This window comes from Maylandia zebra, linkage group LG6 (assembly GCF_041146795.1).
Source record: "Maylandia zebra isolate NMK-2024a linkage group LG6, Mzebra_GT3a, whole genome shotgun sequence".
Lineage (NCBI taxonomy): Eukaryota > Metazoa > Chordata > Actinopteri > Cichliformes > Cichlidae > Maylandia > Maylandia zebra.
The window spans coordinates 13,828,620-13,855,676 of NC_135172.1; the positions used below are offsets into that span (position 1 = coordinate 13,828,620).

General features: G+C 39.2%; 2 protein-coding genes across 7 annotated transcripts; one reads left to right on the forward strand and one right to left on the reverse strand.

Moving 5' to 3' along the window:
- Positions 1-30: 30 nt before the first annotated feature.
- LOC101477338 (uncharacterized) lies at positions 31-12,868 on the reverse strand. 2 transcript variants are annotated; one of them, XM_004569053.5, is made up of 12 exons: positions 12,507-12,868; positions 8,917-9,079; positions 8,392-8,819; positions 5,223-5,424; positions 4,882-4,934; positions 4,458-4,608; positions 4,287-4,370; positions 4,105-4,179; positions 3,906-3,992; positions 3,471-3,548; positions 1,599-1,841; positions 31-1,175 (listed from the first exon to the last, which is right to left on the reverse strand). In XM_004569053.5, the coding sequence occupies exons 1-12, from the start codon at positions 12,513-12,515 to the stop codon at positions 391-393; spliced, it is 2,358 nt and encodes a 785-aa protein (XP_004569110.1). In that variant the 5' UTR covers positions 12,516-12,868; the 3' UTR covers positions 31-390. The 2 variants fall into 2 exon arrangements, with proteins under 2 accessions (XP_004569110.1, XP_004569109.1); XM_004569052.5 differs by having other exon boundaries at positions 4,287-4,373; positions 12,507-12,867.
- Positions 12,869-15,715: 2,847 nt separating this feature from the next.
- LOC101475806 (bifunctional apoptosis regulator) lies at positions 15,716-24,623 on the forward strand. Of its 5 annotated transcripts, none has more exons than XM_004569048.3 (9): positions 15,716-15,748; positions 17,390-17,699; positions 18,606-18,704; positions 20,285-20,378; positions 21,376-21,548; positions 21,630-21,774; positions 21,913-22,092; positions 22,374-22,570; positions 23,504-24,623. In XM_004569048.3, the coding sequence occupies exons 2-9, from the start codon at positions 17,398-17,400 to the stop codon at positions 23,694-23,696; spliced, it is 1,383 nt and encodes a 460-aa protein (XP_004569105.1). In that variant the 5' UTR covers positions 15,716-15,748; positions 17,390-17,397; the 3' UTR covers positions 23,697-24,623. The 5 variants fall into 5 exon arrangements, with proteins under 5 accessions (XP_004569105.1, XP_004569106.1, XP_004569102.1 ...); XM_004569049.3 differs by having other exon boundaries at positions 15,740-15,763; XM_004569045.3 differs by lacking the exon at positions 15,716-15,748 and adding an exon at positions 15,789-16,245.
- The last annotated feature ends 2,434 nt before the right edge of the window (positions 24,624-27,057 follow it).

The window sequence follows — 27,057 nt, forward strand, 5'->3', positions numbered from 1 at the left end:
CCATATCAAATACAGAAAACAAACAATCTCTGTTTCTTAAAAATGTCTGTATTCCATCAACATGGATTTTAAAATATCAAGGATATAGTGCATGATCTTTTTTTAAACATTAATTAGTATTTGGCATGCAGGTTACAAAGGCACTCAAATTTATACAGATGAGCTACAAGTGGTGGTAAATAAAAACATAATTAGAAAACATGGATAGAAGAAAAACCCACACAACAAACTGTCAAACTCTTGGCAACCCACAGGAAGTCTGTGGTGTACATTTTTTAGACACAGTAATCATCTTTTCTGCAGCTGTGAGGAATGGAAGGAAGAAAAACACAATTTACTGCAATACTTTCAAACACGGTTAACAACAAAAATTCATCGATAGATTAAGTGTTAGATGTCAAGCCTGGCCTGCTGTTTTGGTCTACCAAGCTGTCTGGTTGGCCCGATGCGTCTTCCAGCATGTGTGCGTTGATGCTGCCGAAGGCCCTGACGATAAATGAAACTCTTCCCACAATCCCCGCACTCGTAGGGTCTCTCTCCGGTATGAAGTCTGTGGTGCACCTTCAATTCCTCTGCTCTGGAGTAGCCTTTTCCACAAATGCTACAAATGAATGGCCTGTCTTTAATGTGGGTCTGGTAATGCGCTGTTAGGTAAGAGTTAATCCGAAATGTCTTCCCACAAATGGAACATGCAAACGGTCTCTCCCCGGAGTGCTGCATTTCATGCAGCTTGAGGGAGGAGGCAGTATGGAATCCTTTGCCGCACTGAGAGCAGAGGAACGGTTTCTCCCCAGTATGGATGCGCTGATGGATTTGAATGTAACTCTCGTTAATGAACCTCTTGCCACAGTCGGGACAGGAGTAGGGCTTCTCCTTGATGTGGGTCTTCATGTGTTCTTCCAGCTTTTCTTTTTCACTAAACTGAATGCCACAGCGGCGGCAGAAGAGAAGAGGTGGTGCGCCGGGCTTGATGGGGCCTGATTCAGAGACTGTCTGAGTGTGTGAAGTGATGTGGTGTGCTTGCAAAGCTGAATGACTGTCACAGTCTTTTCCACATTCCAGGCAACGGAGGGATGATCGAATCCTGGACTCGCCAGGCAGGGATTTTAAATATTCAGAGAGTTCTGACGCTATGGGATTCACCTCATCATCAAAATCCACAGCACCCTTACGACCTACAGAGAAGTGGAAGATTCAAACCATGTTTTACTCTTTTGCTTTGAGGTATAACAACCTCTGCAGTTCATAGAAGTTTAGGCTTACCTCACTTTTACATTGGGGTAAAAGTGCAAATAACTCAGGTCATAGGATTAACAGGTAGGAGATCAAAACTTAAATTGGTTAATTATTATATACTAATCATTACAATTTTCCTAGTTAATGACCAAGACAAATCTATCAGCAGTATAAATGGCAAATGCTGCTCTGAAAAACTATAAATCATGCATCTTCAGTTCCAAGATAAAAATGCATTTGGAGCAAATAAAACACAGTGCCAATGTTAAAAGTAGTGAAAGATGCCACCATTGTATTGCAACAGTGCAATGCAATGCTTCTGGCTTGTCAAGTATTATATTTGCGTTGTTAGCAGCTCTCACCTAAGTGGACTTTGTAGTGCGTTTTGAGATTTCCCTTCTGGTTAAAACCACGGCCACAGATGGAGCAGCAGTACGGTTTCTCTCCTGTGTGGATCAGCTCATGCCGCTCTAGTTTGTAGGCATGTGGGAATTCTTTGCCACACACTGAGCAGTGGTACTCCATTTTTTCTTTGGGTTTCTTCAGGAGCTCAGGAGGTATTTCAATTGGTACACAGATCATCTTTCTGCCAGGGCGCTTCTTGTCTATGGAGATGGAAAACAAGAGGAAATTACAAGGTGAGGCTTCTATTTTAAAGCTCAAACATGACGTGTAGCTCACAAACTGAAGTCTTCTTCAAAACGATCTGTTCAAAGTCAAACCAATCCTACATATCTGACACCTACAGGAATGAAAAACAGAAGCAGCAACATTTTGGCCCGAAGATATTTATATACAGATCTCATTACCCCTACACTCATTATGCATAAAAAGAAAGAGTAGAGACTCTAAAGGCCTGTTTCTGTTGCATGTTGAAGACATGTTCAGATAATATTCTGTCTTTAAATGCTTCCAAACTGTTTACACTGAAATTATCATTAGAAAGCTTATACTCTATACACTTGCCAGAATCTTTGTTTGATACATCTGTTCAACTGCTCCTTAATGCAAATATTTAATCAGCCAATCACATGGCAACAACTCAATGCATTTAAGCATGTAGACATCATCAAGAAGCCTTGCTGAAGCTTAAACCAAGCATCAGAATGGGGAAGAAAGGTCATTTAAGTGATTTTGAATGTGGCATGGTTGCTGGTGCCAGACTGAGTATTTCACAAGCTCCTGATCGACTGGGATTTATTACACGACGTGTATTTATTACACGGCGTGCTGCGGGGGAAAGCCTGTTCTAACGTTTGAATCTAAGGTTTATTTTTTAACACCTGGCGGCTCTTTTTTTACTTCTCATCCGTAAAAAAATCTGCTTTTTCACGTGATTCAGTTTATTTTGAAAAGTCTCAACAGGATCTTGAGCTTTATTGTGAAAGGTTTATGTGGAAAATAAACAAGCGGACATACGATGGTTTTACCATTGTTGTTGCTAACCACAACGTATAAATACAGGCGCTTGTCCGTCCGTAGTGTGGTTATATTAAGTATAAGAGAAAGAGAGAACTTAATTAATATAGCCACTACAGTGACCATCAAAAAGATGAAAAAATATTGCTGTAAACGGTTTATTTTGACACCACGAAACAAACAATAGCGTAAAATGAAACGTTAGATGTTTTTATATTGTCAGCCGATATATATCGTTATATCGAACAGCCCTAGAAAACATATCAAATGTCTCGAACTAAGGAAACGTATCATGTCAAGAAACATATTTCTTGAAATGATACAGTGGGAAACAGGGCTGTTTTTCCCACTGTGTATCATTCTCTCTTCTTTTAACAGAGTCTGGGAGCATGTGTGACCTGAGGTGAAATATGCAAGGCCTTCCCTCAAAACGATTTCTGGATGGGAGCGTAATTTGCTCTAAAGCCTGTTTATACCTTTCAGCACTGATGGTGCCCTTCCAGATGCACAAACTGACAATTCAACAGGTACTAATGCAGCCACATAGCATCACAGCAGGCTTTAAAACTGAGAGCTGATAACAAGCTGCCTGGTCCCTTTCCCTTAGTCCAAAGGACGTGGCATCTATATTTTCCAAAAGAACTTCATATTTCAATTTGCCTGACCACAAAAATTTTTCCACTTTTCCTCGGTCTTTGTTTAAATGAGCATTGAACCAGAAAAGCTTTTCTGGGTTTTCAGAAAACACCATTTTAGTACCTCAGCTGAACACTGAGCTGGTTATTCACTGATTAGGTAATTTTATTATTTCTTACCTGGTGAAACAGCCATGTTCTCTCCTTCTGCTTCACCAGATGTTTTGGTATCTTTCCTTTGTCTATACGGTCGCTTTGCTGTTGAAAAAATTAAGTCATAGATTTTAAGAATCACAGCATATAATTCAAATTCAAATTCAAATTTTATTTGTCACACACACACAACCATACACAGTATGACATGGGGGTGAAATGCTTGTAGCTGTACAATGCCCGACCATTAAATGACAGAAGAAAAGTTTTACAATATTTACAATTTACAGTTTACTACAAAAATTTACAAATTAACTTAGGAATTTACAGTAAAGAATGTGCAAATAGCAGAAGAGATTATAAAGATAAGGATTATAAATTATAGGAATTATAGGATATAAGCAAATATCTGAAGTTTGGACGTAATATTCAAGAGTCAGGCTTATTTTTTTCTTTTCTTACCAGCAGCACGGCGGGTATTTTTTGAGTTTAATTCTTCCGGTTCTGCTGCTGCATGCAAATTTCTCTTTCTTCGGGTACGCTGTGATACTTTAAGATAAAGAAAAAGACTAATTATGACTTATGAAGTCATAATAACGTAACTTCAGAGTAGTTAACATACGTTAAGCTGCAGTAGAAAACACAAGAATCACTCACTGACCTCCTGCATCTGCCTCTGAGTCTTCAGCTGGCAACAGTGGACTTCGAGAAATCTTTCTTCTGCCTCTTCGTTTTGCTTTCGGATGAAGAAAAAAGCGGAAAAGAAATCTATTACACTGATGGTCTCCTTCCATCTCTTCTGAATGTGCCACGAGTGCTACCTTTTTACTTCATGTCACTCACCAGCATTTGCAGGAACATCTAGCTCTGTGTCTGAGTTCTCCACATACACTACTGGAACCTTTTTAGTTCTTCTTGGTCTTTTTTCTGCTAACAAGTGCAAAACAAAATAACCTCAGGACCAAATGTGATGATTATTTAACAGTTTTTTGGTTTTCCTTCACTTGTGTTTACCACAGTATGAGGGGGAGGCAGCATTCATCTTTGCCCCTATTGTTTTTTCCTCTGCGTCCTCCCTTTCTTCATCTTCCCCCACAGAAACAACCTCCATGATGAGCGTCGGGCTGCTGCTGTCTCTCTGGCTTTGGCCTCGCAGCTGAGACTCCTGCATGATCACAATCATTAAAAAACATCAGAAGCCCACCTGTAAAGTCAGTTTTTAAACTACTGTATGTACAACATCCCAATTATTCAGTGGCAGTAGGTGTGTGTAGGGCAGGAGGCAACGAGTGGTGCTGCAGATGCAAATGAGCAATTTTGATTTGATTTATGACACCAACAGTCGACACTACAAGACTAAGCACTCCCGTGGTGACTGAGATGCAGTAATTACCCAATCTTAGACATTAAACTGATAAACTGTGTTAAAATGAATTACCTTGCTAGGCGGAGGACCTGCTGAGCAATCAGAGCCTCGGTCAGAGCTGCCTGCTGTAAAAATCAAAACAGTTACCTTAGGTTAAAGAAAAAACTGACAGTCTGCAATCCAGACAAAGAAGGAATGTCAATGTAGTGATAAACTAAATGCAAACTATGAGTGCTGTGAGTATCTGGGAAAGATTATTAATGCATTTCTTCTGTTATTTAAGATATTCTTTAGCCAATAAGCTTACAAATTCACATGAGAAACAGAATCAAGGAAGGACCCTTGTGTAAATAAATGAGTATTGTTTGCAGAAGTCGTGGGTTTTCATTAAACCCGCGGTGCTGATAACTCACCAGAATCCCATTCAACCACTTCTCCATCAGAGTTGATTAATCCTCCAATCTCTTCATCTTGTTCCTCTTCTTCTTCCTCGCCCACCTCCTCCTCCTCCTCCCCTGCATGCAGTCTTACAGTCAAATGTAGCGTTTGGTCGTTTAAGTTTTCAGATGCCATCTTGAGCCCGCGTGACTTTGGGTGCTCACGTTTAGGAGAATTCTAAAAACAGAAAACAGAGCTAAAAGGAATTCACGACGTCAGAGCACATCTGTCACAAGGAAGCGAAGAAGCTACTGAATGACAAAGTTATCTGCAGGTTCTGGACAATGAAACAGTTTTTGTCATGTTTACTCGTTACACCACTACTGGTGGATTTCAACTGAAACAATCAAGACTGAAGTACAGACCTGCAGCTTTAATTCAGGGGGTTTAAACCAAAGCATTGCATTAACCATGTAGAAATTATAGCCATCCAATTTTATACATTGTTTCCCATTGTCAGAATCTAAGAGCAAAAGGTCCATTATGTTGTTATTCCATGACAAATTAGGCAGATAAAGTTTCTGGAGTTGTTTATCATTGTTGAATTTGTATTTGCTATCCTTTTATTTGAGTCCAAAAGGGAAAAATGGCCAGCGCTACGCCTCAGCCTCCTGATAGATACACTTATGAGACGAATCCTTTCCTTGGTTAAGGCAAACAACTTCTGCCTACATGAATGCAGTGCAGAGGGTTTACAGAAAGGTGCAAACCACTGCTTACACTCACGAACAGGAAGACGAAATCAGCCAGAAAACATCAAAATGAGTCTCCACAGTTCCGAAAAAAAAGCTTTGAGTGAAACTTAGCTCAACTGGTACCAGAATGATAGGAAGAGAAAAGTATGGAAGAGAGAAGCAGCTCATGATCTGAAGCATACCACATCATCTATCAAACAATGATGATGGTGGAGACAATATTATGGCATTAACCAATGTAAGCAGGTGATTACTGATAATGTGACCGCTGATAGAAGGGGCAGGATGAATTGTGATGTGTGCAGGGCTACACTGTCTGCTCAGATTCACCCACATGCTGCAAAACTGACTGAACAGTGCTTTACGGTGTAAATCATTAATACTCAAAGCAAAGTGCAAAAGCAACCCAAATGTTTCTCAATGCAAATAAATGAAACATTCCTCAATGACCAGATTGAAACAAAGAGACCTACAAACAACCAACACCCGTAGGTGTCTGCAGTAAAGGCCAAGCAGAGCCTCTCAAGGAGGAAACACAGCATTTGGTGATGTCCGTGGCTGCCAGACTTCAGGCAGTCATGACTGCAAAGAATTGTTATCCAAGTATTAAGAACAACCATTAAATTTAGGATTATGTTAGTTTGTCAAATGATTTTAATCCTGCATTTCTTAAAGTTAAAGACATAATTTTGTTAAACTTCTTGAATTAAAGCTAAAACTCTGCACTTCAATCACATATTGAATGCTTGATTTCAAATCCAAAGGCAAAACTGCAAAGAATGTGTCACTGTCCAAAAACACCGGACCTCACTGGACCGACTGAAACAAAGGGCCTCACACAAAAACAACTTCCTATTCTCATCCTCTGCCCTAACGCATGTGACATTTCAAATTGGAGCCATCAAACATTCAACTGCAAAAACGCCAAGATTAATGAAGCCTCTTAGAGAGTAGCTGCATATTCGTGGAAAGTCATCATTAGTATTTTGAACCCAAAGGGCCAGATTTATGAGCGTGTTACGTCAGCGTGAGCTGGGTTTTGGAATAAAAGGAAAGTGTTCTCTGTATTTACACAACGTATAAAACATAGCAAGAAGAATATAAGTGCACAGATTTTCCAGCATTACCACTAATTTAAATATAACAAAATGCATGTCTTATTTATACAACTAACCACACTTATCACTGCTGTTTTCTCCCATCTAACCCAAAAGATCCAATTTTAGTTTCAAAAGTTAAAAACTATAAAAAGCAGTCTCACACTGGGGAACTTCCAAGTCATGCAGTCAAAACTTAGGACAAATAAGCATTTTATTTCTAAATTTTAAGGGGAAAAAAGGTAAAAAAAAACAAGGTCTGAAAAATAGTGGGAAATTCAAAATTCACTTTGTTTTTATACAGCTTCCAACAGAGCAGCACTACACCGTGACATTAAGAAGCAATCACTTACAGCATAGGTGTCAAACTCTGGCCCGCGGGCCAAATTTGGCCCGTAGCCTAATTACATTTGGCCCGCGAAGCCACACCAAATTACTATTAGAGCTGGCCTACTGGTATTATATAGCTAATATATATATTGTTTAGAATTAAGCTTTGCTTGTTCCATATTCAGTTTTTTAGCAAAATGTGTTTGAGTCCATAAGAAAAGATTCATTCTTATATCTGGAGGAATAAATATATTTCAATAAATATTAACGTTAGCCCGCGACTTTGTTCCAGTTTTGAATTTTGGCCCACTGTGTATTTGAGTTTGACACCCCTGACTTACAGAGTTTAAAAAAAGGGCACGAGAGAATTAAAACTGAAGAAAACACTGAGGATTTCTTCTAGCAACATTTTCTTGTACTTAACACAGCAGAGCTGGACCACTCTTGGTAGGGGAAAATTAAAAGCTACATTCTTTGAGTCAGTCTTAAAACAACATGTCATTCCTTTAGTATGCGCCACACAAAAACATCCCTTCCTAAAGTGTTTATAATGTAAGCAATGTTACGAAGTCCTCATCTTATCATCGTCCCTCCACTGCAGTCAAAAACGTAAAATATCAAAATATAGATTTCTTCCAGTTAAAAGGGAGTTTTTACTCCTGACTGTCACCATGTGATCGTGTCTAGCAGATTGTCAGATCTAAACCTGTGAGATCTAAACTGATTTGAGACGCACAGCACAAGGACTGATTCTGTACTCATATTCAAAAAGAACAGAATGTGATCTTTTAATGGGCAGCATGAACACGAGGGATGAGTTTTAATGGTCACATGAGTTTTAAGACCCGATCTTTAAGAACAAACATGTACACCTTCCTGCACGAGGCCGACTGGGACATTATAAATGCATTCACGAATAACACATAAATAAAATTTAGTAAGCTAGATGACTAAAAAAACAAACAATGAAAACTTCATGTGTTGATCTTTTCATAATATCTACAAAATCTAAAACAACATACAGTTTGGCAAGGTGCTGACGTTTCGGTCTGCTGTAGCTCTTCTTCTGTGTGTAAAGATGCTCTCTGGTCTCGGTCCCAGCGCTCCTGATGGGATTTCACGTTCCTTTTGTGACCGGGGGTCATGTCCCGTCCTGGACAGGAGAGGGGATTCTCTCCTGTGTTATTGCACTGATGTACAGTCACGTTTCCTGATGCCTTCCCACATTTGCAGGAAATCTGCGGTTTCTCATCGGAGCTCGCGAGCTTGTGTCTCTGCAGGCTCTCTGTGGCAGGGCAAGGCTTCTCAAACCGTTTCTCCGCTGCACATCCTCTCTGGGGTTTCTTTACGCCATATGAAGCAGAGCTCTCCACGCCACTCGCTTTCTGGTGGGGAAGGCAGCCGTCTACAGAAGCATCCTCTTTTTCTCTCTCTGAGCTGAGGCTCTCATCTGCGTGTAATATATAAAAAAGGTGAAAAATCACAAAGAGCAACAATGCGTGTATCATGTAGTGAAGAGAAGCTATAATTCAAGATTCTCCACTCACTATTCTCACTCACAGTCCAGCCATCCTCTTCCTCTTTGATGATTACTCGGATCTCTGGAATCTCACAGGTGTAGTCGGGGCTTGCTGGTGCTTTTTTGGGGGAAGACTGGTCACTGCAGTTTTCATTCAGACTCAGTGATAAAGGATCTTGAAGTTCAGGATCCTATTAAGATATCAAACAGAAGGAAAAACAGGTCATCTACTCTACAACAGCTCAAGTTTCACACAAGAAAAAAGAGCTGCTATATAAAGCCATCAGAAGTTACTGTTTATTTTTATATTACGCCTCTGTCAGTGCACCCCAGGGTGGCTGTGGCTACAATGTAGCTTGCCACAAACCAGTGTGTGAATGTGTGTGTGAATGGGTGGATGACTGGTTGTGTAAAGCGCTTTGGGGTCCTTAGGGACTAGTAAAGCGCTATACAAATACAGGCCATTTACAATAACTTAATCATTTTGAATACTTTTACTTGACATAATACAGCAGTTAAACATCCATTTTGGTCAATTATAAAACAGATAACAACTTTATACTTTCATCAATAAAGTGCAACTTATACATTTTGTAATATCCATCCATTCCTTTTCAGGGTCGCGGGGGGTGCTGGAGCCTATCCCAGCTGTCATAGGGCGAGAAGCGGGGTACACCCTGTACAGGTTGCCAGTCTGTCGCAGGGCTAACACACAGAGACAGACAACCATTCGCACTCACATTCACATTCTATGGGCAATTTGTATTAATCAATTAACCTATCCCCACAAGCTGCATGTCTTTGGATGGTGGGAGGAAGCCGGAGTACCCGGAGAGAACCCACGCAAACACGGGGAGAACATGCAAACTCCACACAGAAGGACCCCGGCCTGATGGTGGAATTGAACTCAGGACCTTCTTGCTGTGCGGCAACAGTGCTAACCACCGTGCTGCCCCATTTTGTAACAGGCTCTTCAATGCAAACATTAGAAGAGAGAGCGATGACACTCAAACAAACCTAGATTAAAAAGTCAGCGAACATTTTGAGCAGCTTTTATCAAATTTCATAACTGACCTTATATCTGCTTTTATGGCTAACTGACCACTGAAATGAGGTTAAGTTAATTTAATTTAGGTAATGCTTCAAAATATCTGCCCAAATGGATACCCAGAAGCATTTGAAGATGACTGTAATGTAAGTGATATTGCATTTTGTCAAGTGATTACATAATATGGCGTTACATCCTAGACTCGAGAGTTCAGGTTAAACAAGTAAAACTACTTAGATTAATGACGGCAAGAATAAAAAAAACTCTTACCACTCTTACAACATCTAATTGATACGCCAGTTTTAGCAAATTTACACTGGCTCCCTGTAAAATATCGTATTGATTTTAAGATTCTTTTACTTACTTTTAAAGTTTTAAATAATATGGCGCCTAGTTATTTAAACGAACTCCTCAACATGTATGACCCCAAAAGAGCAGTGAGATCATCTATCCAGTTGCTCTTAGCACAACCAAGGTCTCGATTGAAGCATAGAGGAGATCGGGCCTTCGCAGTAGCAGCACCCAGACTCTGGAATAATCTGCCAGAGGAGATTCGTACTTCAGAGTCTATTCAGTCATTTAAAATGCATCTTAAAACTCACTTTTTTAGTTTGGCTTTTAATTCGAGTTCAGTACGAGTACCATCAGGCCTGTTTTATGTTTTTATTGTTAATTCACTGTCTTCTTATTTATCTGTATTTGTTTCTAATTTATCTGTATTTGTTTCTCTATTGTTTTCTTTTGTTTTTAACCGATGAAACACTTTGGTCAACTCTGTTGTTTTTAAATGTGCTATACAAATACATTTTGTATTGAATTGAATAAACATCTGATATAATATGTTCTAGAGCCCGGCTGATATAAGATTTTTAAGAACAATACAGAAACCGATATTTGGTGCTTTTAAAAATCTGATATAAAAGCTGCTTTTTCTGTCAGACAGATGAAACACAGAGATTATATGTTGTGATTTGTTATTTATGAGTCCTTACTAACATAACCATCTTGTTTTATTGTTATAACAAGTCGTGGATAACTCGATCTGCTTTGATGGCTGCCGTTCCAAACACGTTACCAACATAGACGTTTCAGAGTGCCCCCTGTAGGACAAATTATGCAACATCAACAGTAACAACATAACTGAAATATGTCTCTTCTTGTATACTTCTCGTTAAGTGCAATACTGATATACTGGTACTAATACTGTGTAATGTAAACATTATATAATTGTGCATTAATTATATAATATAAAGAAACAATACACCTGAGCCACAGGCTGTAACCGCACACACCACGAAAAGGAAATCACCTCAAACATAAACTCTAAAAGTTCACTTTTTGTTTTTTGAACACAGATGATGAGCACACAGCCTCGATATGACAATGTTAGAGTACATTTAGCAGATATATTATGAAACATGTTAAAACTGGCCTAAAATCAACCAACCATCATCAACGAAACAACCACCAGTGAATCCCATTTAACTAGTTACCTTACTAATTTAACGTTTGTCTTTAACAACCATACCAACCAACAAAATGTCAAGAAACGTATTAAATATGCATTAAAATTACCAAATAAACTCGAGCATGAACTTGAATTGATTTGTATCCCAGCCTAAAAAGTTTAACTGACCCGTTTAACTGGACGTATGAACGACTTCAAGAATCTGCTGTTAGTTTCAACGTAACCCCCCCCCCCCCTAAATACTGTACGCTCCAAATATTGCCCCCCCCCCCCCTTCTCAATTAATTTAGGCTGATGAGGCTACCAAGTGGACTGCACACACATAATTCCCGACGACCCGGACCAACTCACATAAATGTAATGTGGTCTGTATTATTCCACCCTGGTAAAATTATAACCTTTCCTACCATAAAGCATTCATGCAGGATAATGTTAAACTTCTGTTTTAAGTGCTGCAGAATATTTTCTAACACAGTCTGAAAAATTAACCTGGATTTATTCTGATAGTTATATATTAGTGTCCGGGAAAAGAAAAACGCTTTCTCAAGTTTCTAAATTCACAAAAGTAAAAATATTTCTCTTATACAATTGTAAAATGAAAACAATCCATTTCAAGAGATTTAGATTTTGTTTAATAGTTTAGCAGCAAGTTCTGTTTAGACCTTTCTTGGGTTCCAAGAGTCAGCAACCTGAACAGCCTTTCAAAATAAACTTGTTTTGTCTCGTTTGCTTGCGTTATCCCCTGCAGGAAAATATTCTTGACTATTTCACTTGGCCGCTGAATATATGCCTCCACGTCTCCATCAGTCAGTCGCAGTGTATAAGTCATTGTACTATCGTAATGAATGCAGCTCTGCCTTGTTTAATAACAATTACCGTTTGCTAACCAGCTAGCTTTAAAGCTATAATGACATAATTGGTTCTGTGCATGAACGTAAGAAGGTTAGCATCAAGTCCACACCGGTGCACTCTCAAGTAATACGGTGTCCCTGACCTACGAGGATAACCTGTTTACGACGTGCATTTACCTAACTGGTTAGCTACAGCAAACTGCAGCCAGCTGCACAGTAACAGCCTGAAAGCAGCTACGCTGTCACGTTACCTCAAACATAGTGCGAGGTCGGAGCCGACTGTGAAGGATGTCATAGGAGAAACAGGGCTACACACGGGGTTAAGTACAAGCGTTATTCCGGATGGGAGCAGCTGTCATGAACTAACCGTGCACTCTGTGCTAGCTAAACTGTGTTGCGCCACCACTTTTTTCCCTTTTTTTCTTTTAAACAGCGGTTCTTCTTCTACTCCGCCTCCTCCTCTTCTTCTTCGACGCTGAAATTGCTGCTGCTGAATTACTGCCTCCCCGTGATTACAAGGTGTGCATCTCTACAGACAGATGACAAAATTAAATATCCATTTTCTGCCCTCCACTTTTTCAGACATCTTTCCTATTCTCATTCTTCTTCCGGCTGCTTCCTTTAGGGGTCGCCACAGCGGATCATCTGCCTCCATCTCACCCTATCCCCAGCATCCTCCTCTGTCACATCCGACATACCCCAACCCTTCACCACATCCTTCTTTTTATTCCTCCTGACTGCAGCTCCATCTTCAGCATCCACTATCCCCTCCTGTGCGCATGCCATCCTTGCGTCTCTAACTTTTTCCCCAAACCGCTCAGCCTGAGCTGTCCCTCTGATGTCTAATCCTGCCTATCCTCATCACTCCCAGTAACAATTCGGGCACCTTCAACTCTGCCACCACCAGCTTCACCTACTGCTTTTTTGTCAATGTCTCCAAACCGTATATTATAGCAGGTCTCATTACCATCTTAAAAACCTTCCTTTTAACTCTTTCACTTCTGCTCCCTACTCATTATAGATCACAATGTTGTCTGCAAACATCACAGTCTATGGAAACTCCTGCCTGATCTCATCAACCTGTCCATCACCATAAGCAGTCACACTGAAAGTGAAATAGATATGCAAATATGCATATTTACTGCTGCACACTTGCAGACTGAAATGTAGCCTGTTGAAATATGTGAGGTAAAACCCTTTCCCTGGTTCACTGACGAACCATATTTCTGATTGTTTCCAAAAGCTTTCCTACTTGACAATAATATTTTATGACCCCCAATTCCTAAAAAGCTGGGATGCTGGGTCAAATGTAAATAAAAACAGAACACAAAGATTTGAGAAATCCTATACACCCATATCTTCTTCATCAGAGAACATTGAAAACATTAGCATTTCATTTGTAATCTGATAGCAGACTTTGGGCGTGTTGGTGCAAAAACACGTTTATGCCTCTCAAACTACCATCTTTTGTGTTTTTTGTAGATTTCACTAAAGAAAATGCAACAAATGATGTGTTTTTCGTTTTGTTTTGTTTCTTGTGGTTGCAATACTTCAGCATCTACTGTAGCTAGGACTACAGAAGACGAGGAGCATAAAGGGAGTGACTTTTTTTTAAGTGTCAGGTGATTTTAAATGCAGTGTTTCTATCAGGTCAATAAACATCAGAAAACATACTAACTGTTTGTGTGCAGTGTGTTGCTAGCTAAAGGTCCAGCTGTATTTCACAGGGTATTTCACTCAGAGGTGGAGAAAGATAAGAGAGACAGGACAGGAGAGGGAGATAAGAAGTTACATTTAAAGGTAGGGAAATTAAAAACTTAAAGTCTTCATGTGTCTAAACCATTTACTGTGTCTGTACATGGGGCAATATGCTGCCAAACAAACTGAGGTAGACTAACTGTGATATTTAAGGCTACATGAAAATCCTCTGCAGGTTAGTGCAGGATAAACAGGTTAGTTTTTTGTACTGTGATGGGTTTAATGTAAAGAACAGTGTCTGTGACTGTTAATGAGAGTGTGGGGAGTGAGTTGGAGGGTGGGGTGGGCTGCTTTTAACTATGTAAAGCACTTTGTGCTACATTTTTTGTATGAAAAGTGCTTTATAAATAAAGATTGATTGATTGATTGATTGATTGATTGATTGATTGATTGATTGATTGATTGATTGATTGATTGATTGATTGATTGATTGATGCATGCACAGTGATCGTGGTTTCATGGTCAGAGTTAAGTTACATCAAGTGTAGCAGAGTATCATTGATATAAATTAACTAACCCTAACCCTGATGCTGATGCTGAGATCCACTAACATCTGCTGACATCTGGTTGAACATCTACAAAGAGGAGCAGATCAGCTGGTCACAGCTTGTACAATAAGAAAATCTACTTGAGCTCTCAATAGAAATGATTGTGATTTGTGATCCCCCCCCCCCACACACACACACACACTGAGTCATGAGTCATTACATCCAATTTTAGGGTCCCTCCACCCGCTGAATCCCACTTTAACTCCTGACTGTACACATTTTCCTGTTTAGAGGCGGAACCACCCTCTACAATGTAGACTGAAAATAGAGCTGTATTTTTTATTTTCCTCCTTTTTCCTCAGATTCAAGCTGAGTATAATTAGAATTAAAATAAAAGTTAGACTAGAGTTTGTATTCCCATCAACTGGTATTATTTTTTTTTATCATTATGATAATACTGTATTTAAACTTTTTTCTGGGAGTAACTGGAGTAAACTTAAGCATCCATTATTGAAAATGTCTCAGATCTCAAACAAAGTCAAATAGTATTCAAATCAGTTCAGAAGCTAAAATGAAATAAGACAAATTTTGATGAGAAAAAACTATGGGACAGGAAAAAAGATTATTCACGAGAGATTACATTGCCTAAAAAATAAACATGCATTTGCTTCCACACATGATCACAATGTAGAAATAAAACTCTCACAATTGATGTCTGAAGTAAAAGCACAAAAAGAAAGTAGTTACTGACTACTACTCAAAGTAGCAAGTAAAGGCTGTGACTAATTTGAAGTACTTTAGACGCGGATTGTGTTCGAGTTATAAAACTTATTCGCCGTCTGATTATATTCACTATTATTCATATTAATCTGCAAAATACCAGTGTTTCCAGGGAATAGAAGCACATTTATTTCCGGTTACTGTAGTAAAGCAGAAGAGTGAAAGCAGCATAAAATGAACCGATTACACTGTGCCAGGTACTTTCTGCCACTCTGCCATCATGATGGTGATTTAGGATAATATGAAGAAGCATAACACACTGTAAACTCGACAGGGTCTCTGTAAAAAGCTTGTGTGTATTTTAATGTTATAATGTGGTGCTGAGGAATAATAAAAATGAGCCTCAGGATCTGATCTGCGCTGAACTGACGCAGGTGTTAAAAAAAGTCACGTCTGCTGGATTGAGCTCTCACTCTACCCAGGAGGAGGACACCGGACCTCTTCCTCACCGGTGACGACATTGTGAGGTAGGCGGGTGGCAGGTACGCATTCAGGCGCATGCGTGGTTGTGGTTGCTTGCATGTGGGGGTTTCCACTGCAGGAGGAGGCTGTGAAAGAGCAGAACTGCTTGAGAACTGCTACTGTGTGTGGATACGTTGAGTTGTACTCGCGAAATGAGCCTGAAATCTAGTTATTAGCCGGATAGTCATGCCACTCTGCAGTCGGTCACCTGTCAGAGACCAGTCCTGAGGCGAGTAACAACTGTAGGTTAGCCAACTGAACCACACCAGTTAGCAGTTAGTAACTTAGCAATCAGCGCGTACTGTTGAGCTAAGTTTGGCTTACTAGCATGTAAGCCTTGAAGCTAACGATAGCGCAGTTTGGTACTAATAATTGTAGTTAACCCATGTTTGCAGATCAGCAGTAACCGATGTGCAACTAGCGCATAGCTAGCAACTAGCTAGCTAATTAGAGAGTGAAGCTAACGTCTAGGGCTGTTAAACTGTACCTGCGTGCTGTCACAGTAAGTGAGCAAACTGTTTTGTTTATGTATTCAGACTTGGTAATGGTTCACCCTTTGTTATTTGAAAATCAAATAAGTTGCACTGTTTGACAGAGTGCTGTCACGAGCCCCTGTTTGTATACGGAAATCAAGTGACTTTTAAGTACTTGTCATATTTAGCTGCCTTTAAGTCAGAAGTCGCGCTTTAATTGCTTGCTGACATCCTATCCCAAGTACCATAGTTTTGAATTAATTTCAATCATAGTTCCTCAGCCACAACTAATTATGGTTATGTTTGCTTTTAAATGCTTGCAGTATTACTTTAGATTTCAGATGTGTGGGGATATATTTATTTTTAGCCATTTACTGAGTTTTCAAGTTCACTTTTTTTGCAAGAATTTAAAAACGTGATATGGAAATGAAACGAAAGCTGTCAAATCCAGTGAAAATGCCAACTACTTTCTGTTTTCAGTTTGTACAGTGTTTTGAGTTTCGAGATGTCATGTCAGAAAAACAGATTCTCGTTTATAAAATATTTGTTTACTGAGCAAAAACATGACTGGTCGCTTTACCCCTTAAATCAAGCACGAGCAAAGCACAGGGCCATCCAGTTATGCAGTTTTGAAATGTTAAAAGAACTGTTGTTGGCAAATATATTTGGATTGTAGTGCCGAGGATAGGCTTGGTGGAAGCACTGCTATCTCTTTTTCTTCTTCTTCTTCTTTTTTTTTAAAGTAAACATTTTTCTACGTGACGCATTTAGAGCATGGGTCTGAAACTTAAATGAGCCGTGGATCACTGCTGGCACTGTCATCTCATTGGAGGGCCACTTTAGTGCTCAAGTAGTACGAACAAGAAAACACCGACACCTATTTCCAAAAAAGTAGTGTTTAATGCAGACATAAGTGTACACATTAGTGTTTGACTGCTAGTGAAAATTGTTTTCTTTACAAATAATTCTCTCACTGAACTAACACAGCCAATCCAACATGTTTGTACATGTTTATACAACTCAGTCCTCCCTAACAAAAAAACTTAACTTCAAGGGCACAATATATTTCTTGAGTTCGAGACCGCTGATTTACAGCTTGCACCCATATCCTACTTAAAACCTAAAATGTTATAGTTTCTGATTTAAGGCTTATTAACCTTGTGTCTCCTTCAGACTTGGATATGTTGCAGCAGATGAAGTTGAATTCAGCAAATGACAGTGTGGAGGAATTAATGGATGAGTCTTCTCTCTTATCCGAGTCTTCCGACCCTCCTCAGTTAAAGTCTTCAGCGAGCGGCATCTCAGAAAATGAATTTTCTTGTCACTGTTGCTATGACATCTTGGTCAACCCTACTACCCTGACCTGCGGTCATAACTTCTGTCGGCACTGTCTCGCTCTATGGTGGGAGTCCTCGCAGAAGAATGAGTGCCCAGAGTGCCGGGAGAAGTGGGAAGGCTTTCCTAAAATCAACATACTGCTGAGGTATGCTTCTCATAGCTGTGCCATATCAGTGGGTTAATGTTTGATATTCTGGCTGCTTTATTCACATCTCACAGAGACTTACTGGCGACTTCTACTAAGCTTGCTTAGTTAGCTTTATTAAGAAATGGAAAGTTTGGATGACCAGTAATGATGTGTGCAGTTACACCAGAAGCAGACATTCATTATTGTTTCACCATAACCTCTTATTGAAGAGCAAAGCACAATATAAGATTGGGAAGAAGCTAGCTGATATGTCATTTAGTAAATCCTAAAAATAAATTGAGTACATTAAGCCTAAAGTTTGATGCTTTTTCTTAGTGGTAGAAGATCCCCATTTCAGTTCTAGGAAACTCTAATCTCTTTAGGATTATGTTTCATGGAGAAAAAAAAGCTTGGTGATGTTTTCACCACAGCGAAATCCACATTAGAGGTGAACACTTTTACAATAATATCTGTGATTTGTTTCACTTTCACTCTCTCTCATACTCGCAGTCACATGACCGTTTTTTTGTTCTACTGAAAGACACGAGAGCAAATATTAGACACAAATATTTTGACATGAGAGTAACCAGGAACTAATGATCTGTGGTAAGGACGTGCGGTTTATAAGAAATGGATGACAACTGATTGACATACTGATGTTTCAACCTAAGATGTGGAAATGTTCTCGCTCAGATGCAGCTGAAAACAGCTGCCAAGATCGAAGATGTCGTTCAGACACTCGTCTCTCCATTGAATTTAAAAAAGAAAAGAAAAGAAGTATTTATCAGCTTGCCCACAAATTTTCCTTGACATTGCTGTGTCAAGATGGTTTATCTTCATGTGCTCCGCGGAGATAAGTTAGTCCTGCTTAGTTTGATATAGATATCAAACTGATATAATCATATGTAATCCTCTTCTTTTTAGGGATGCAACTGACAAACTTTTTGGTGAGGTCGTACAGCGGAGGAAAGCGGAAATCCAAGCAAACCCCAAAATCTCCCGGAGCTTGTTGGCTTTCCAGAGGTACTTTGATTCTCAAATATGTTTTGGTATATATATGTATATATTGGTGTAAAGTCCATGAAGACTGTCAATTTAAAAACAAGTCTAGCCATTTAGCAACTAACGTTTCACACCATGGGCAGTCTAACATTGCATGCATGTTGAAAAGCTGGGATTTCCAAAGACTGGGTTCAGTCTCACCTTCCTGTAATCAGAGGAAAGCTGCAAACAAACGTGAAGCATTTGATTCACTAATCCTTTTTGCTGACATCACAGCCTGCTTCAAAGACAGCACATACAAGCTGGTGCTCTCCTGAGGCTCAAAGCTAAAGCAGCCCTGAGAGTAAATGTAAATGCAACTCCAAGAAGTACCAATTCTGAATAAATTGTTAATTTACAAAGCTGACATGGCCTGGTGGTGCCAAAAAATCCAAATAAACACTGCCAAGAAAATCCTACAGGGAAGATGATACATCTGGAGGTGTGGACAGTGACCTGGTCTTAATCATGCTCACTGGGAAATCTGACCGGTTTAAATTCAGCTTTCCAGAAGCCCAAAGAGCTAACCCTGAGATATACACTAGCCACAACTGGCTGTGGAGCAGACTCACTAACTCAGCCATGAGTTGTCTGCTGGGTCTTTACCAGATACAGTGATTTAATTCCTCCATCCTTCAGTATGATGCTGACTGACTCAAAGGAAGCTCGTACAACAGGAGGTTTAGCCATGGATGATCCATCAGTCTGCTCCTCACACCTTCGTTTCTTAACTAAGTTCCAGATGCTGCAGTTTCATGCGTTACGCTTTGCAAAGAGATCTATTAACCCTGGAATGAATGAGACTCATGACTGGAATGTTTTGGGATTGAATTTTCAGTGTTGTAGATTTTCCACAGAGAGCAAATTTGCCCTAGTGGTTATCGCACTGCACACAGTGACGCCATACTTATCCACATAATCAGGCTGTGGGTCAGATTGCGTAATGTCACAGGAGTGAGTGCTGCTTCAGCACACAAACCAATCGTAGAAAATGGCTGTGAACTGGGAAAAATGCTTATGTGGAAAAAGAGCTTCCAATAGTCTGTCCTTCTTGTGGTTACCCTGTACTCCGATGCTCTGGAATAACCTTCCCCTCCAAATTAGACAAGCGTCATCAGTGCAGGTCTTTAAGTCCAGATTGAAAACCTATTTTTATTCCCTGGCGTTTAACTCTGTAGGAAACTGACACCTTCTTATTTATTTTATTGTATGTAATGATTTTATGGTATTTTTAATTTGGTAGTTGTTTTGATCTGTGTTGTTCAGCACTTTGGTCTGCCTGGTGTGTTCTTAAAGTGCTATAAAAATAAACGATGATGATGATGATGATGATGACTTGAAACACAGCATTGCACACACACCATTGTTTGGCACTGACTTTAAGTAGCTTTAAACTCAACGCTGACCCTTTGCCATACTGATCTCATCTTTGCCAACTTGCCTGACGTCTCCTTCATTTTTCACTTGTATTTATTTGCACGTACTTCATTTATTTTGGGTTTTTAATAAAACTGGGCCAGCTTTACAAAGCCCATCCTTCATGTTTGTCTTCCTCATCTTAGATATGGTGACAACCTGGGTAGATCCAAGACAACCCAGCACAAAGGAGCAGGCTTTTTCTTCTCTGGAGTCCTAACTGCACTCACATGTGTGGCTGTAAGTACACACAAGCAGGTTAGAAATGCCTCCTTGCTCTTAAACATTACCTTCTGGATTTTCTTGCAACGGCAATGATGAGTTGCCCATTTTATTAGGATTTGTGCTGATTTCATAAACGGTATGTGTAAGGTAGACACGGCTCTTCGTTTTGAAAGTGCCTTGTGTCTTACTTATGCTTTCGTTGAACATGTGTCTCCTAGTACCCTAAGTGACTAGCAGAGGGCATGTCCTCCTCAGTCTCAGTTGCTAGTGCCAAGTTACTTTGAATATAACCTGATTTTCCATCTCTAAATTGTGGACCTCTTTAGAATCAAAACATTACTACATTCCTAACCCTACATGTTGCAAAGCCTGTAATTGTTTAGTTTGTTGTCTTTTAACCAAAGCATCAAAATTATGTAATATTGAGGCACTTGGGAACAACGTCCCCCTGTGTTTTGCCACGTGGCTGAAAATGTATGTCTGAGTGTGTACGGTGCAGGGAATAAGTAAACAGATTACAACATAGTTCTGTTTTTGACCTCAGTTCATGGTGATGATTATTGGGTCGTCTTAGGTGAACTAAGTGTTGTCATTTCTGCAAAGCCTCAGTTTATTTTGGATGCTTTGGGCAATCTGTTGTGGAAATATAGACTGGGCCAACTCAGCTGCAGGTTCAAGTTAAACAAATGTAGCGACATCTGGTGAAGTTGGATTATTATTGCAAGGTGAGGTAATGGTTATACCAGGGGTGGGCAATCTCAGTCCACGAGGGCCGGTGTCCCTGCAGGTTTTAGATCTCACCTTAGGTCAACACACCTGAATCACATGATTAGTTCGTTACCAGGCCTCTGGAGAACTGCAGGACATGTTGAGGAGCTAATTTAGCCATTTAAATCAGCTGTGTTGGTTCAAGGACACATCTAAAACCTGCAGGGACACCGGCCCTCGTGGACTGAGATTGCCCACCCCTGGGTTAAACTATTCAGACCAGTGTTCCTGTGTATGTTTGTAGGTGATGGTGTTGGTGTATCACTGGAGCAGTGGTCCAGTGGATCAGCATGACCTGCTGATCACTAAGCCCGTGTCTCACTGGACACCTGAAGAGGTTGTATCCTGGCTCGAAAACCTGGGTCCCTGGGCCCAGCTGTACAAAGAACCCTTCCAGCAGGAGAACGTCAATGGAAGGTGAATTATTATTTATTTATTTTTTAAAGAAATGTATTCATTAATGTTTTTAAAATCAATATGATAATTTCTCTGGTTCAGGCTCCTGTTGATGCTGGGGGAAGAAGAGTTGTTGAAATCGCCTTACAGCATTGAAAATCCGGCTCACAGACGGGTTATTCTGGCTGAACTGGAAAGAGTTAAAGCTCTTGGGGTCAAACCTCCCCAGAACCTCTGGGAATACAAGGTGACCACACTTCTGCGTCAGAATGGCTGATGCTCAGTATTATTAACATCTTTACAAGTTGCACATTGTGTTTTGCTGGTAAAGCAGCACATCTGCATTTCCACAGTTAAAGAACCGTCTCTTTACTGTTTCTGTCAGGCGGCTAATGCGGGGAAGTCTCTGTTCTTGCTGTACGCACTGAAGCGCTCCCCTCGTCTCACAATCTTTTACTTGTATTTGTTCGACTACTCTGAGACCTTCCTGCCCTTCCTGCACACTTGTTGTCCAGCCGTCACAGACAGCGATCAACCAGTGGAGAGCAGTTTTGTCAGCTCACAGGTACAAACCAGACAAACTTCCCACTGAAATGACACATGAATAATAAATTGTAATATACTGTAACGAGCTGAAAATGAAAACACTGGGGACCTTTTGTAAATTACATACTGTGATTGCTTCTGGTAATTAGATGAAGACGGCGCTGTGAGCATGAAGATGTTTAGACTTCTTTAAACTTTGCTCCATGTGCAATGCATATGACTATTCAGGTTACATGTTTTGTTCCTGCCCCCCCCCCCCCCCTTTTTTTTTTTTTTCTCTTTTAAAACTTATTAATTTAGGTGGATCCCAGCTGGCAACAATGGGCAGAGTTTCTTGTGAAATACTGTCTGCTTCCATACCAGCTGATCGCAGAGTTTGCTTGGGACTGGTTGGCCGTTCACTACTGGACATCCCGTTTCATCATTGTTAATGCCATGCTGCTGTCTGTCCTTGAAGGTTGCGCCCTATGGAGACTGTGGATGAGAGCCAGGATCAGGTAAATGCAGTGTGAGGGTTGGGTGATTTTCTTTTTGCTCTTGTTTTTATTATGCAAACACTGAAATAGATTTTAAACTGTCTCAATCCAGATTAGTTCTGCACAGTTTGATAAATACTCTCTAATAAAAATCTAGTTATTAATACAGTTACGGTCATTGGGTATGTGTGTTATGGCAAAAAGTAAGATCAGATTGTACTTTTGTTATACTAACTTTGAGAAGGAAGTGATAGTCGAAATAAAAGATGTGTATACTGTGGTCACGTGGCATACTTTGGTCATCACAAGGCATATTAGTGTTACTGGGAACATTTTCTGGTGCCAAATTAATGGGTATGTGAACCTAGATAAAAATGTTTTTACTTAATTTCAGTGACTGATAAGACCCAGACACAGTAAGTGAATATTCCTGCCAGTCAGGAATATAAACACTGAAACTCAACAGCTCCAAAAGTCAATTTTTTATCCTAAAATGCTGGTTAAGTGTAAATATTATCTTATCTGAAAGACATGCAGTACGTCCCGCTGAAGGAAAACAGGACCTGCTTAAACATTCCTTGCAGTTCTGTGCAAACCATTGTATTAATGTCATGTTTTCTGCATTGTATGCATAGACTGTATAAAAGGTGGATGTAGTGATGGTGACATCACCTATTGGCTAATGAAAACAAATGGAGCACAGACTTCTCTGCAACTGCAAGTCTTTTTGTATCCAGAGTCGCCCCCTGCTGGCTGTTAGAAAGATTTCTGGCACTTCTGCCTTGGCTTTACATTTCAGACCTAGAGACTACGACCATGTTTTATACTGTCTGTTGTGTATTACCTGGAACTGGGTTTGGTATCTCCTGTACAAGATTACAAGATTTGGGTTGATAGCTGTTGAGTAGTGGTTGTAGTGGTTTTATGACACTTGTTTTCTCCCTCTCTTTGTAGGACTCTTCCACAAATGATGTGGAGCCACTTGTGGAAAATGCTAACTCAGGGATTTGCATTTGCCCTTCTTTGGCCTTTTGTCCCGCAGTTTGTGTGCAACTGCCTCTTCTACTGGGCACTCTACTTCAGTCCCATCATTAATATCGACCTGGTGGTGCAGCAGTTAATGCACCCTGAAACAGTAGCATTGTGACAGACTGCACTGGATGAGGAGGTGCCCAATTGATGTGGGACAATTTGCAGCAAATGAGTTGACGAGAAGTGTTTATTTTTAGCAGTAAACACATTGAAGACTGGCTTTATCTACTGTTGGGGAATTTATCTTGGTTCTTGATTTGTTTCTCTGTCTGCCGGATGGTTGCTGTGTTGAACAATAGAGGCACCGGACTACTGAAGGAGAAACAAAACCAATGAGGTGAGAAACGAGTAATAGTGTCTGACTTGGGTTGATCACTGCAGTGATCTTTTTGCATCAACAGTGCATTCACAAACCACGATGCCTAAACGGTCCGGGGTGGTAAGCGGAATGATAAGATGTGTTTAAACACTCGCTGGAGTAAAGATTGGAATCACGACGCGGTGCTGAAAGCTTTGTAGCCCTGGCATAGCTGTAGTCCAATAGAACATGCGTTTTTATGCTTATACAGAGTCAGTGAAGTTGGAACAAGACATGTAAGGATACATGTTTTTGCATCTGTTATCAAATATCATTCTGGCATGTGATCTACTTTTAGAAAAAATAACCTCAGGCTGCTTCAGGATTATCCATCCAGAATCTGAAGCAGTATTTATAACTCTGCATAAATTCTGATGCATTTCTTACATTTTCACTGTGAGTGTGATCTCGGTGATCTACAGAGCTGTGTGAGAAGTCATTCTGTGATGTTTGGTAACATGACTGAGTGTCAAATGAGGTTTGTAGTTCAGCAGTCTGTTTGCACTTGGAAGGGTGCTAAAGCCTGAGAGGCCAAACAGAGACAGTCTGGCGGAGCAAATGTTCTATGAAGTTTGTTCCAGCGGTTCCAGCATTTGCCTTCACAAGATTTGTGATGCTTAGATTTGAAATTTTTAATATTGTGGGGGTTTTTTTTTTTTAATTTGTTTAGGTAATGCATAAAACTTCTACTTTTTTTTAAATACTTTTATTTTATATATATATATATATATATATATATATATATATATATATATATATATATATATATATATATATATATATATATATATATATATAATTTAAAAATTTTTTTTTATTTTCTCACACTGCTGAGAAATATTGTTGCACTTTTTAAAAATTGTTCAAGTAAATTACAGTATACGTTTCCATTTCATGGGTGGACCAAGCTAATCAGAAATTAGGTTTTGGTCTTTTTGTTTTTTTTAAACATGTTCATTTGCACTGAAAAATCTTACACTGTGATGATCATTATTATTATTATTATTTGTGCTCTTTTGTTTTTGAATGAGACTTTACAAAATAAAGATTTATATTAAATCTGAAGGAGTATTCATAGCCACATATAAATTACTTTCTAAATTCTGATTCATTCTGAAAGGAGCCTCAACCAACTGCTGAGTGCAAAAACAACATTTTTAAAGGGTCTGGATTTAAAATCCTTTGCTACCTTAGGAAATATTTTAATAATGTGAGATACAGGTTTATGATTTTCATGAGACATAAGTTAATCAAATATCTAAAAATCTTTAAAATATTTCTCATCACATGAACAGAATATATCAAAGTGAAGAAATTCACTTTTCAAAAATAAATATATATATATTTGATGTTTTTGAGTTCAGTGCTTTTTGTTTTTTTTTCATTTTCTTTTGTTTTAGTCATCAAAGTTCTGATACAGACACAGACTGTATCAACAATCAACTATCAAAAGTCAGTGAGTAAAAGCTAAAAAATAATTCCATAAATTGCCATTAACATTAGGGGTATAACTGAATTTACAGTACTGTGCAAAAGTTTTGATTCACTCATGTCTTTATTTTGCTTTCAAGGCACCTTCTTGTAATTTTTAAAGGAACCTTAAGCAGTCATTCACCAGGCTTTCTGAAGATCTTTCAAAAACCTATTTGCAGTCCAGTCAATGTACCTGATCATTTTCAGAGGAGAATAGATTTTTTTGTTAAACCACTTATGGAACCATTCAAGGATTTAAAATGCATGATGAATCGGTGTTTCATCTACGAATAAGAGACAACTTAAATTGTGTATGTATGTTTTGGCACTTTGTTACTTCCTGCCTAAAAAAAAAAAAAGTGTACTTTATTGTCCTTTCTTTGCTTGAATCTGTGAAAATGCTTAAAAAAACCCCCCACCACTTTGAGAGATATGGAGGAGAGTTGTACATGTGCACCAACTAACTGAATCAAAGAGCTACTAGTTAAATACCTGGCATGTCTTAGCGTGGTGTGCTATTGGATAAAACTGGACAAGTGGAAGACAAAAACAGGAAGTGGCAGGCCTAATAAAATAAAGCAAGTGTGCACAGCCATCAGTAACACATGGTGGGGCCTCTGTCGTGGTTTGGAGCTGCATTTCAGTCCTTGGTACTCGGGTTCTTGTCAAAATTGAGTGAATTATGAACACAGAAAACTACCGTTTTGATCCACCATGAATTCCATCTGGAACAGATCTTAGCAATGCCTTAATTTTTCATGGTGACAATGATCCCACACACAGCTCCAGTGCAGTAAAAGCATACATGGATGGAAAAACACACAATGGAACACCATCAGTCCTCTATTCGTCTTCCCAGAGCCCAGACCTCAACATTATTGAAGGAGTGTGGGATCATCTTTAGCCAGAACAGAACAAGAGACATTGCATTAAAAAAATCAAGTATTTTTTTTTTTCCCAAATACATTAGAAATGTACAAACTCTGTTTTTGTTTTATATACTGGATGTTTCAATAAATCACTGTCCCCATTTCCCATTTTCATAGCAAAATATAATGAAAAGAGTAGTAGCTTGAGATATTTGCACAGTACTCTAGATCCGGATATTCTACAGACATGATATCCCAGATATGAAATGTCAAGCTCACAGCCTGAGAACTGTGATGCTCATGTCCTACATGTATTGTTTTAGTTGTATTATGAGCATTTGACATTTAAGACAGCCAATGTCTTAAAATTATATCACAATAATTAAGAGTAAGTAGTGATAAGGTAATAAAATGGTCTAACAATTTACAACATTACTATATTTGGATGAATAACAGAAGATTAATAAGAAAGTAGCTCTAACACTAAGACAACCCATTTTATCAGGTGATGTTTTACCTATAGAGACCCTTTTTAATAATAATAAAAAAATCTTACACACCCAGTGTTCAGTTATTTTAGGATAAACTGAATCAGTTTGATGCAGTGATTTTTATACGAAGCAAAGTAACACGAGAAAAGAGTTTTCTCCAGTCTCACAATCAGTCACAAGTCCCGGGCACTTTAAATAATTCTACTCTAGATGTAAATAAGCGGCTTTTAAATAAAGTTTTATCGATTCATTTTTAAAACAACCTCCCCCTAGTGTTTTACGACT

What these genes read in the sequence shown, in the direction of transcription:
- LOC101477338 (XM_004569052.5), bottom strand. An exon ending in AGTGGTTGAATGGGATTCTG is followed by an intron (nt 4,935 to 5,222) that starts GTGAGTTATCAG and finishes TGATTTTTACAG; the next exon opens with CAGGCAGCTCTGACCGAGGC. An exon ending in CAGGTCCTCCGCCTAGCAAG is followed by an intron (nt 4,609 to 4,881) that starts GTAATTCATTTT and finishes GTGATCATGCAG; the next exon opens with GAGTCTCAGCTGCGAGGCCA.
- LOC101475806 (XM_004569048.3), top strand. Translation starts at nt 17,398, where the DNA reads ATGTTGCAGCAGATGAAGTTGAATTCAGCAAATGACAGTGTGGAGGAA. An exon ending in AAAATCAACATACTGCTGAG is followed by an intron (nt 17,700 to 18,605) that starts GTATGCTTCTCA and finishes TCTTCTTTTTAG; the next exon opens with GGATGCAACTGACAAACTTT. An exon ending in CTGCACTCACATGTGTGGCT is followed by an intron (nt 20,379 to 21,375) that starts GTAAGTACACAC and finishes GTATGTTTGTAG; the next exon opens with GTGATGGTGTTGGTGTATCA.